General features: G+C 53.2%; 1 protein-coding gene across 2 annotated transcripts in view; it reads left to right on the top strand.

Annotated features, from left to right (window-relative positions):
• Positions 1-2761: 2761 nt before the first annotated feature.
• Positions 2762-11722, top strand: part of RHBDL3 (rhomboid like 3) — a 61274-nt gene continuing 52313 nt past the window's right edge. Inside the window, exons 1-2 of one of the 2 annotated variants that reach the window (XM_003933018.4) lie at positions 2763-3228; positions 4773-4796. In XM_003933018.4, the coding sequence (XP_003933067.1) occupies positions 3118-3228; positions 4773-4796 (135 nt within the window). In that variant the 5' untranslated portion in view covers positions 2763-3117. Of the gene's footprint in view, positions 3229-4772; positions 4797-11722 lie in introns of both variants that reach the window. The other variant, XM_003933019.4, reaches the window with a different exon arrangement.

The raw sequence follows: 11722 nt of genomic DNA, 5'->3' as shown, positions 1-11722 counted from the left end.
TATAACACCTTGTCCTAACAGTCTCCAAGTCCAGACACCCAACACCTCCCAGCAAGGGCCAAGGCAAGGGAAGCCACCTTCTGAAGCAAGAATCCTGGTGAGAGATCAGGAATTCCTTCTTAGGAGGCTTTTGGGAACACAGTCTGCCAAGGCAAGATAAATGCTCCCAGGGGTAGAAGGAGGAACAAGAAAGCCTTCTGGATACACTTCTGATCTTCCCTCTCCCTTTTACTCTAACCGCTGCTGGCCTCGTGACCCCTTCCTTGGATGGCATCTCTCATGTCCTTCTGCTCAGACCAACCTCCCTCCTGTCTAGATGCTATACTACAGCCAGAGGGATCTTTTCAGTATGACCCTCCTGCTCTCAATTCTTCAGTGGCTCCCCATTGCCCTTAGGTAAAGTCCAAGCTCTTTTCCCATGAAACTCACAGCCCCTCACAACCTTCCCATCCAGGCTGGGGGCCTCTTTAGATTGGGCATCGTGCTCCAGTTTCCAGCCATGCCAAACTGCTTGTCATTTGCCTCCCATATGATGCTGCTCCCCATGCCTGGCTGTGCTGTTCCCTCTACCTGGAACACCTCCTTCACCTCTTCCATGTTGCCTGGTTTTGTTATCCTTTGGGAAGTCTTGCTGGCCCCACAGGGACCCCCTCCTTTGGAGTTCTACACCCTCTGGGCTTCCCTTGAATCCAGGACTTACCCTTGTGTTCAACGTAACTGTTACCCCAATTATATTTCTGGAGGGCAGAGTTTGGGTCTTACCCACCTCTGTATTCCCAAAGCTGTATCATTGGTACATGGTAGCAGCTTAATACATGTTCAAGAACAGAACTGAGCTTGCTAAGCTCCCTTCCCCATGAAGGGATGCTAGAGTTGGATATGTCAATAAGAGCTGTCCCTGGGCTGAAGAAGAGGCAAGTCACATGGGCAGCTGGTGTCAGAGCACTCTCCGGCGCAGCTGGGCCCCCCAGCAGAGTGGCCAACCCTTTTCTGTGCCCTTCTCCTTCCAGTTCCCAGGGAACCAGGCTTCCTGGCCCACTTCTCCAGTCCCAGAGATCTAAGTAAAATGGAGCCAACGCCCACAGAGGTCATGCAAATGACAGCAAGGGGTACAGGAGGCAGCAACAGGACACCCACCCCAGGGCCCCAGGAGTCACTTGTCCTTCTGGGTTTCTCTCCACAAAGGAATTAGCCTCTCTTCTGTCCCCTGAAGCCTGTTTTCAAAATCACACCCCATGCAGACAGTTTTATTTACAAGGAAATCTTGGCAGGATCTTGACTTGTTAGTAGAGTAGGGATGGGGAGGAGGGTGGTGAGAAACAAAAATAGTTGAAATGATCACACTTTCTGAAACGGAGATGAAAATTTGTGTCTGTAGCAAACTCACCTAATTAGAACCAAGTTAATTCCCTTCTCAGTGTTTCAGGAGAGCAGTCATTGCTGGTGAGATGGTCGCAGGTCGGATCCTGGGCACAGGGTTATGTGTTTGCTTTATAAAGATGACTGCATTAATTGCAGCTCTCACTAATGGAAAGGAGCCTGTTTCGCAGAGGAAGGAAGAAGGGCAAAGACTAGTGAGTGAGTGGGTGGTGGGAAGAGGAAAGGAAGAGGAGTGGAAGGGCACAGCCTTGGTGGAGGCTGCGGATTGACTGTGAGATGCTCCTGGAGGAGCCCCTGAGCCTCTAGGAAGAGCTGGCCCTGGCCAGGCCGGCCACTGGCACCGTTTACAGCCAGAGCCTCTGCTTCTGGAGATGGTCTCTTTTGGGGGCGCTTTCCTGGAGGGAAACAGCATCGATTTTTTTCTTTAAAAGATCCCCTACTCTTTTTGGCTTCCTTTCTGATTGTTGCAGTTTCTTTTTTTTTTTGAGACGGAGATTCGCTCTTGTTACTCAGGCTGGAGTGCAATGGCGCGATCCGGGCCGCAACCTCCGCCTCCCGGGTTCAGGCAATTCCCCTGCCTCAGCCTCCTGAGTAGCTGGGATTACAGGCACGCGCCACCACGCCCAGCTAATTTTTTGTATTTTTAGTAGAGACGGGGTTTCACCATGTTGACCAGGATGGTCTTGATGTCTTGACTTCGTGATCCACCCGCCTCAGCCTCCTAAAGTGCTGGGATTACAGGCTTGAGCCACCGCACCCGGCCAGTTTCTTTACCGTTCCTCTCCCCAGCTGGGGCACTTCCCTGAGCTCACCTTTGTCCACGTGGTCAAATGAAACCTGGGCATGGTCACTTAGCTCTGGGTTAGGGAGGGCAAGATTTAGGCTTTGGGGCCCAGGACCCCCCAATGTGACTTCTCCCATTTCTAGGCCTCCCGGGACCTCCCAGAATCTGAGACCGCAGGGAATAGGATGTAAGGATGGGAGGGGGGGATCCCGTCCTTACGGAACGGCGCCCCCAATTCACTCCTAGTTAACCCTGACGTCGCCAACTTAGTGAGAACCTCGCTTCTGTCTCCATCACACATCTGCCACCTCCAAAAGATGGTTAAGCCGATGGGAGAGAGGAGCCAGGGCCCGGAGTGCAGGCCCGTGGTGACGGGGTCGGGGACCGCGCAGTCCACCTCCCCGCCCCTGGCAGCGCCGCCACTTCCTCGCCAGCTGCGCCGCAGCCCTCCCCTTCCCGGGCCGCGCCGCTCTGACCGACTGGGCCCTGGTGGCGGCGCCCGGGGTGGGGTGCGGGGCGGGGGCCGGCATTCCCCGCGAGCAGCCCCGCCCCCGCCCGCGCACCGCCCCCGAGGACTCCGCGGGGAGGAGGAGACTCGGGCGCAGAGCGGGGGCCGCGAGAAGCGGGAAGGGAACGCGTGGAGCGGCGGGGCCGCGGCCGGCCCAAGGGCGCCCTCGCCTCGGAGCCCAGCGCCGGGACCGGGGCGGAGGCGGAGGCCAGCGGGGCTGCGAGCTCGGAGAAGTTTGGCAGCGGAGGGGCCGGGCGTCCCGGGGTCGCGAGGAAGCGGCTGCGGCTGCGGCGCGGGGACTCGGGCCATGGGGGCGGGGGCGGGCGCGGAGGCGGCGCGGCGCGCGCGGAACCCCCGGAGCGGAGCGGCAGCCGCGGCGCAAAGTTAGCCCAGCGCCCCGGGACGAGCCTCGCAGCCGCCGCGGGCCCCGGACCCCGTCTCGGTCATGGGCGAACACCCCAGCCCGGGCCCCGCGGTGGCCGCTTGCGCCGAGGCGGAGCGCATCGAGGAGCTGGAACCTGAGGCCGAGGAGCGGCTGCCCGCGGCGCCGGAGGACGTGAGTGCCCCCTCCCCGCCCGGCAAACTTTCTCGGGGAGCCCGGGGGTAAAGCCACCCTCGTCTCGCCCCCCGCCGGGCAACTTGGAGGTTTCAAGGTGACGCGGGAGCGCCCCGGATTGGCCGGGTCCCGGCGGGCAGGAGGAGGCGGAGGGACCGGTCCCCCGAAACGCGCGCGCACCGCCTCCCCCGCTCGGGCTCCCGCGGCTTCCCCGCGGGACGCAGCCCCGCCGCTGCACCGCGGAACTGTCGCGGCCGGAGCCCCCTCCCCGCCGCTGGTGCAGTGCCCGGGACACGGCGTTTTCCCGCAGAGGCGACCGCGTCACAGCAGTGACTCCCCCTCCCCTCACGCCCGCGACTTGCGGGCTTGGGAGCTGGGGAAGGAGCGGACGCCGCAGAGTCCCTATCCCTGGCGGTGCAGGCCGGTTTGGCGACCCCCTCCTCCTCTCCGGGATTAGCTCCTGCCCCGCACCTGCCTTGTCACTGATTGAAATTCAAGCCGGCCCGCGTCCCTGACCCCGGCCGGAGCTGGGAGGGCTTTGCTCCCGGAGCGGGGTCCGGGAGTCCCAGACCGCGGTTGTGCCAGGGAACGGTCCCCTGCGCGCGCGCGCGAGGGGCTTTCCTGAGGGCTTCCCAGCCGTCTGCTGCTCGGGTCTCCATCCCTCCGGTCCTGCGGGCCGGCCCTGGGAACTGGAGTTTCTTGGGTTAACCTCCCGGGGCTAATCTACAAATAGGGGCGAAAACCCAGGCAGACACCCTGCCCTGCCCACCCCTCCCTCAGGGTGGGGAGATGGTAATGAAACTAGGCCCCCAACCCACACAACCAAAGCGGGAAAGTCTGAATGGGGCTGGGGGGAGTTTACGATCTTCTCTTTTTGGCGTCTGCGGTTAAATCTATCACTTCTCTCTGGCCCTAAACAGCCCTGGTAGAATCTGATGTAGTCACCACTTAGACTCATCCTTGGAAGAGAATGGGTGGGCTTCAATGCATTCGGCACCCCGCCCCCCAACAAAAAGCAAAAATCCCCGAAAATCTGCAGGCAAAATGTTAGTGTTTATGCAGAGATGAGTTCTCTTGTAGCGGTCTCTGGCCCCCAGCAGGTGAGACCCACTGCGGCAGGGTCTGATGAAATTGCACTTGGCCATGCTCTTCCAGGCCTGGAAGTAGCTGTGGACATAAGCTTTAGGCAGCAGAAATTATTAGAGGCGCTTGGACATAGTTGGACGGCTTTATTTAGTAATTGTTGAGAATCACTTGTTCTGCCAGTTCCAGAACCAGCAACACCCACCTTGCTGCCTCCGCCCCCACCCCCACCCCATCCCTTACTGTGAGTTTCCTCCCTCTGTTCGGTGTGGACTCTTTGGGGAGCTCCTCCCAGGGTTTCCCTGCTCTCCTGTGGCCAGTCCCTGATTTTGGTCATGACTCCGGGGCAGCCGCTGGGAGGCTATGTCAGAAACATTAGAGGACTACAGAGACCTTGGTGATAAGTGTGTCTTTCTTTCTCTCCTCTTCCTCCTCTCCTGTATGGCCTCCCTCTCTGCCAGCACTGGAAAGTCCTGTTTGATCAGGTATGTGAGTAGTTAACCCCCCACTTCCTTCCAGCCCTCCCTGAAATCGGTCTCAGTCTCCCTGCTTGCGTGGGCTTCCCTAGCTCTGTGCTCCTGAGATGGTGACGTGGGGTGGGGGTGTGGCTTCGTGCATCTCTGGGGCTGAACGGCACTGCTCTCCAGGTATCAGGAGGAAGAGATGGGCTCCCCTGAGAGGATCTCCCTCCCGCCTCCTTCCTATTCTGCTGCACCAGAGCCGGGTTCACACCATATGAAATTGGACGTTATACATTGTATACCTGGGAAATCCTCCGTATGCCTGAGGATTGCAGTAGGTGGCTGGAGAGGTGGGGGAAGGGCTTGGGCTGACAATCCCTCTCCCTTTCTACCTCCACTGTCGAGGGTCCATGACCACCACTGAAGTCAAATCTCTGCCATCCTTGGGGGATGACACAATATGGACCCTTTTGAAGCCTGATTCAATTTCTTCAATTCTGTCATAGGGATGGGGGAGTGCTGGGACGTTCCAGAGGGGAAATCGTATGTGATTCTTTGCAATGCCTGGAGTCTAGGTGTAGGGAGTGGAGTTGGGGGTGCCAAGTATTGGCTTTTGGATCTGGAGATGGACGATTGACCTTCAGCAGGGAAATGGCTCTCTCCTCTTTGCTTAGCGTTTGAAGTGGGTGCTGTTGTGTGCTTTCTTCTCCGTTTGCCCAGTGTTGGGGGATAGTGAGTGTTGTGGCCTTTGGGTGAGATTGATTGCACCATGAAGTTTGTGCAACTTTAAGAAATTGGTGTGAGTGGGCCAGAGGGAATGTGTTGGATTGGAGGAGATAAAGCTGAAAATTAGCTTGAACCAGGTCTTCATTGTAGGCAGGGGAAGCCCTAGAAAGTTTTTTAGCAGAGTTGCTACATGATCCAAGCCAGGCTTTGGAAAGCTCCATTGTCCTAGGGGTGAGGGGTGAGTGGGTGGCAGGGATGAGGGAAGCTGGGGAGGAGCTGCAGCGCTGAACAGAGGCAAGAAGGTGACAGTGAGGATGGACGGGAAGAGGGACATGGTGTTGGAAGAATCGGAGGATCTTAATAGGCCTACATAGATGAGAGGAACCACATTTCTAACTTCGAGTTTCTGAACCTAGGAGGAAAAGAAAAAGTCAGAGTGGGGCCAGGTTCGGTGACTCACCGAACCTCCCATATTTTGGGAGGCTGAGCGGGGAGGATCACTTCGATCACTTCAGCCCAGTAGTTCAAGACCAGCCTGGGCAACAAAGTAAGACCTCATCTCTACAAAAAAATTAAAAAAAAAACTAGCCAGGCATAGTAGTACACTCCTGTGGTTCCAGCTGCATGGAAGACTGAGGCAGGAGGATCGCTTGAGCCCAGGAAGTCCAACTCTTGTGACAGAGTGGGACCCTATCTCAAAACAAACAAACAAAAAAAAAACAAGTTGGAAGTGGGAGAGAGGTTGGCAAGAATGACAACTTTGGTTTGAGACAAGTTCAGTTAGAGGAGCCAGCTGGTTCCAGATGCCCCAGTGGGAGTGGAGACTGGGAATTGCAGTGTGAAAGGCCTGGGGCGAGGATCGGGGGTTATGATCCATATCAACCACGAGGCCTGGCTGTGGTTTGAAGTTCAAAGCATGCACCAGCTCCTGTCCTGACGGGTAGAGCATCTCTCCCTCTAGCTCCTAAGAGTACAGCAGCTGCTGGCCTGACGCCCCGAGGCAGGAGGGAACCCGCTGCGCCACTGCCACCACTACCACCAAGCTGCCAGCCCTTCACACCTCCTGCCAGATTTAGAATCAGAACCTAGAACAAAGTGTATCATTCTTTTTTTTCCTCTGTCTGTGTCTATCTTTCTCATTTGATTAATTTCCTTTGCCAGTCCCTGTGTGTATGTGTACATTTTGAAACAAACCATTTGGGTGAAAGAAAGAGAGCTTTTAGTAGGAAGAATTTGGAACTCAAGGGAGCAGAAAGAATGTGTAGCACCTAATATTAGCTACTGGTCTATGAAATCCAATTTTTTCAACTGAAGGTAGGTCCTGGTTGTCACAGAGAGCATACTCCTGCTTCTGGGAGGCCTGCCTAGAAATCATTCTGGACAAAGAAAATTCATTCTAGGAAAGAAATTAGGCCAGGCGCAGTGGCTAATGTCTGTAATCCCAGCATTTTGGGAGGCTGAGACAGGAGGATGGCCTCCCAAAAAGTGAGACGCTCAGAAAAAAAAAAAGTAAGCAACCCTGATAGGTCAAACTGCAGTCATGGATGGGACATGACACCCATCAGAGTCCCTGTGAGCACATGTGGCTCTGGAGTTCACCTTCCAGAAATCAATGGCATGGGAGGCTGGAACCAGTCAGGCATCTCCTCCCTTCCTTCTTGGGTCAGTCAGACACCATGGTCACCCAGTTTCAAACTGGCATCTGCTAGGATCTGTTTTCCAGGAGTTAGGGATGGATTGGACCAGTGTCCCTCCATACTGTCTGGTTCTTCAGCATGTGGAGTAGCCTTGATCTAGCATGACGCCAACTGGACCCAAAGGGCTAGAAGCCATGACGTTGGTCTTGTTGGTTCTATGTGGTCATTGTTAAACTAAATGGCCAGGATGCCTTTTGTGGGAATTGGAGGTGAAGAAAGCAGGTGACCCCAGATCCGTGGAAGCTTCCACGTCCCTCTCCCTGGCATTCTGGTATTTGGCCTGCTCAAGCAGGGGTGTAGTGGGGCCAGTCTATGCCATGCCTCCTCACTGCCCCCACTTCTGCCCCATGGGTCCCAGAAGTTAAAGCAGGCAATAGACCTGAAGGTCATCTGTTTAACCCACTATGTTCCAATGTTCCATGTATTCATTTCCTATTCAAACTTCTTTTTTTTTTTTTTTTTTTTTTTGAGACAGAGTTTCGCTCTTGTTACCCAGGCTGGAGTGCAATGGCGCGATCTCGGCTCACCGCAACCTCCGCCTCCTGGGTTCAGGCAATTCTCCTGCCTCAGCCTGCTGAGTAGCTGGGATTACAGGCACGTGCCACCATGCCCAGCTAATTTTTTGTATTTTTAGTAGAGATGGGGTTTTACCATGTTGACCAGGATGGTCTCGATCTCTCGACCTTGTGATCCACCCGCCTCGGCCTCCCAAAGTGCTGGGATTACAGGCGTGAGCCACTGCGCCCAGCCTCAAACTTCTTAAGGGAATTGTCTTTTCATATTTTGGGGATCTTGATGGTTTTCCTAAATATTTCAATAGATTTAAAATTTACTGCCAGGTGTGATGGCTCACTCCTGTAATCCCAGCACTTTGGGAGGCCGAGGGAGGTGGATCACTTGAGGTTGGGAGTTTGAGACCAGCCTGACCAACATGGGGAAACCCCATCTCTACTAAAAATACAAAGTTAGCTAGGCGTGGTGGCGCATGCCTGTAATCCCAGCTATTCGGGAGGCTGAGGCAGGAGAATCACTTCAACCTGGGAGGCGGACGTTGCGGTGAGCCTAGATCAGGCCATTGCACTCCAGCCTGGGCGACAAGAGTGAAAAAACTCTGTCTCAAAAAAAGAAAAATCATAAATATTAGTCTGTTATAGTATAATATCATAGTAAAGATGTCTTATTTTTCTGACCAGGTGCTCACACCTGTAATCCCAACACTTTGGGAAGCCAAGGTGGGCAGATCGCTTGAGCCCAGGAGTTCAAGACCAGCCTGGGCAACATAGTGAGACCCCATATCTATTTCTTAAAAGTTAAAAAAGGATTTTTTTTTTTTTTGAGAAGGAGTTTCGCTCTTGCTACCCAGGCTGGAGTGCAATGGCGCGATCTCGGCTCACCGCAACCTCTGCCTCCTGGGTTCAGGCAATTCTCCTGCCTCAGCCTCCTGAGTAGCTGGGATTAAAGGCACGCCCCACCAGGCCCAGCTAATTTTTTTGTATTTTTAGTAGAGAAGGGGTTTCACCATGTTGACCAAGATGGTCTCGATCTCTTAACCTTGTGATCCACCTGCCTCGGCCTCCCAAAGTGCTGGGATTACAGGCTTGAGCCACCGCACCCGGCCCAAAAAAGAAATTTTTAAAGAAAAAAGGTCCTATTTTCTGTGGAATCTGTTGAACTCCTTCATGATTCCTTCTGTTGCCTCAGATCTGAGATAGTTTCCATCCCTCCCCAGATCTCATAAGCGTGCCCTTCTCTTTCCTACTACTTTTTCTGGTTAAAAAAATCATATAACCTTGCAATCCATCTGCATCTGATTCCTATCCAGCTATGCTAGCATCATTTATTAAGTAAGCCTCTATATACATTGTTTGAGAAATGTTATCATTTGATAAATTTTTGTGTGTGGTTGGGTTTATTTTTTATTCCTGATCTATGCCACTGAGATGAATATTTTGCCCAGGTAATGTTCCCTTTAGTTATCACTTTCTATCTGTTCCATGGGTTTCTGACAAGCTTCCCTTTTTCGGGTTATGCTTTGATAGTCTTATTCTCAGTCCCTTCCTGAATCCCAGGTAGCTTTGATATGAGGTCAAACATTTAGTCAAAGGCCAAATAGCGGGGCAGTGGCAGATGTGGGACTGGAGCCTAATTAACCCACAAAGGGTTTCTTGAGTTGGAAAAGTCATTTCCAGGTTTACCCTTAAAAATGCCTCCAAGATCTCCAAATGTTATTGAACAAAAGGGTTTGGAGCAGAGTTCTGTTAAGTCAACAAAGCACGATTGCTTTCAAGCTCAAAAGAACAAGAGGGAAAAAGCAGAATTGAAAGTAACTTGACTGTCTTCCTTTTTCCCTTCTCACTGGAGAGCCTGTATTTCCTAGACCCCTGAAAGAGACCCCAACCTTGCTAATCTTCCAGAAGGAAAGCAGACAAGTATTGACTATCCTACCAAAATTATAAATATGTGCTATTGTGAACAGAAGCCGTGTGGCCACTTCTGTTGGTGGGCTGCTTGGGACGACAGAGCCTTGGATTTGGAGTCAGATAGACCTGGGTTCAGGTCTTACTCACTTTGTGATTGGAGGTAATTACATTAGTTCTCTGAGCCTCAGTTTCCTCCTCTGTGAAATGGGGACAGTACTCTTTAACTTCAGGGTAACTTTGAGAATTAAATAGAAGTGGAAACTCCTTTAGCAATATCTGATTCCCAGTGGACTTTCAACAAATGTATCTTCATTGAGAATCAGAATTTGCTTGGAGAAGACAAGGGCTGCTTCTGAGATCCAGGCCGCTATGGGGAAGGCAGCTCCTCAAGAGACACTTGTGAGCCCAGAGGATTTTTCTGCTTTCTGTCTTCGAGGGCCTCCCCTTCCCAGCCCCTGCCCTCCAGCCTGGGGGTCTTCCCTTGGCCTGACTTCCTTTGTAGTCCCCCCTGCAAGCTGGCTTTAGGGATGTTCTGGGAGCCGAAAAGAGGTTCAGATAAGACCCCTGAAGGGATTAACAAGGAGCCGCAGAGAAAACTCCTGCCCTAGAGACAGGGTGTTGGCTACCCCCAGAACTCACAATTAGCCATCAGAGCAGGGTTCCCAGAGAGGAACAAAGCCATGGGCTTAACTGGAGCCCTTGGGCTCTGCGCCCCCAACTCCTTACCAAGTAGCTTGCAGGACCCTTGAGGCTGTGGACTCTTAACCACCACAGCCTGCTTCCTTACCTTGCTCCTGCCCCAGTGACCCCATCAGCTATGCTGACATTAACTCTTTTATTCCTGACCACTCACAGAAATGCATTTGATTGCTTTGGGCAACAGGGCCGAGGGATCCAGAATTGTACAACTCCTGGCCGCCTGCCTGACACATAATAGAATCACACATTTGAGTGAATGACAGGTCGGACTGCAGCCCTGAATGCGTCGTTTAGGGTTAAGATGTCCTCTCTAGTAGCAGGCCCTGACTGTGCGGCGAGCTCACTCATGGCAGCCCCTCTGCCACTGCACGGCTGCTGCCACCTCAAGGATTGTAGGTTATTAGAAGGCTGATGGAGGCATCTTGTCCAGTCTGCTCATTTTGTTTTTGTTTGTTGTTTGTTTTGAGATATTGTTTCACTCTTGTTACCCAAGCGGGAGTACAGTGGTGTGGCCTTGGCTCACTGCAACCTCTGTCTCTCGGGTTCAAGTTATTCTCCTGCCTCGGGACCCCCAAGTAGCTGGGATTACAGGTGCATGCCACCACACCTGGCTGATTTTTGTATTTTAGTAGAGATGGGGTTTCACCGTATGGGCCAGGTTGGTCTCGAACTCCTGGCCTCAAGTGATCTGCCTGCCTCAGCCTCCCAAAGTGCTGGGATTACAGGCATAAGCCAACATGCCTCGCCAGACCTAGGTCTTGAATCACAGTGTTCAGAGCACAGGTGGTGTTCCTTCCACCGTATCAGACTGCCTGCTTTAGGGAAGAAGCTAAAAAAATCATATTCCCCCTGAACTTTCCGGAGAGAAAGGAGAAGATTTTGGACAAAGGCTGCCTGGGGAGTGTTGTGCATGGCAGAGGGTGAAGGGTGAGATGAGGCGTCTGGCCGCCAAGTAGACAGGGCTAGCGTTCCTCTGTCTGGTGTTCTGATTTGGCACTTCCTGCTGGAGCTTTACTGAGTGGTCTATCGTGAGACACTGGGACCACTGTCTTTGCTGGGGAAATGAGTCCATGTGTGTCTCAAGCTGCAGACAACTAGAGGTAGCCCCCGTCTCCATTCCCCGGGCTTTTGTGAAGCAAGGTACAGGTTGAAGTCAGTATATTTGAGTCAGTAAATATTCTTTGAGGGAGCAAACATTGAATGTCTAACTGCGTGCATATAAATTTGTTGTCTCATTTTGATCTCTCAGCAGCCCTGTGAGGTGCGTGCTGCTGCACCTCAAAAGAGGAAACTGGCTGGGTGCGGTAGCTCACACCTGTAACCCCAGCACTTTGGGATGTTGAGATGGGAGGATGGATTGTTCGAGGCCAGGAGTTTGAGACCAGCATGGTCAACATAACAAAACCCC

Source organism: Saimiri boliviensis, chromosome 17 (assembly GCF_048565385.1).
Source record: "Saimiri boliviensis isolate mSaiBol1 chromosome 17, mSaiBol1.pri, whole genome shotgun sequence".
Classification (NCBI taxonomy): domain Eukaryota; kingdom Metazoa; phylum Chordata; class Mammalia; order Primates; family Cebidae; genus Saimiri; species Saimiri boliviensis.
Note: the sequence above shows the minus strand (reverse complement) of the source record. Positions and strands in the feature narration are given on the sequence as shown.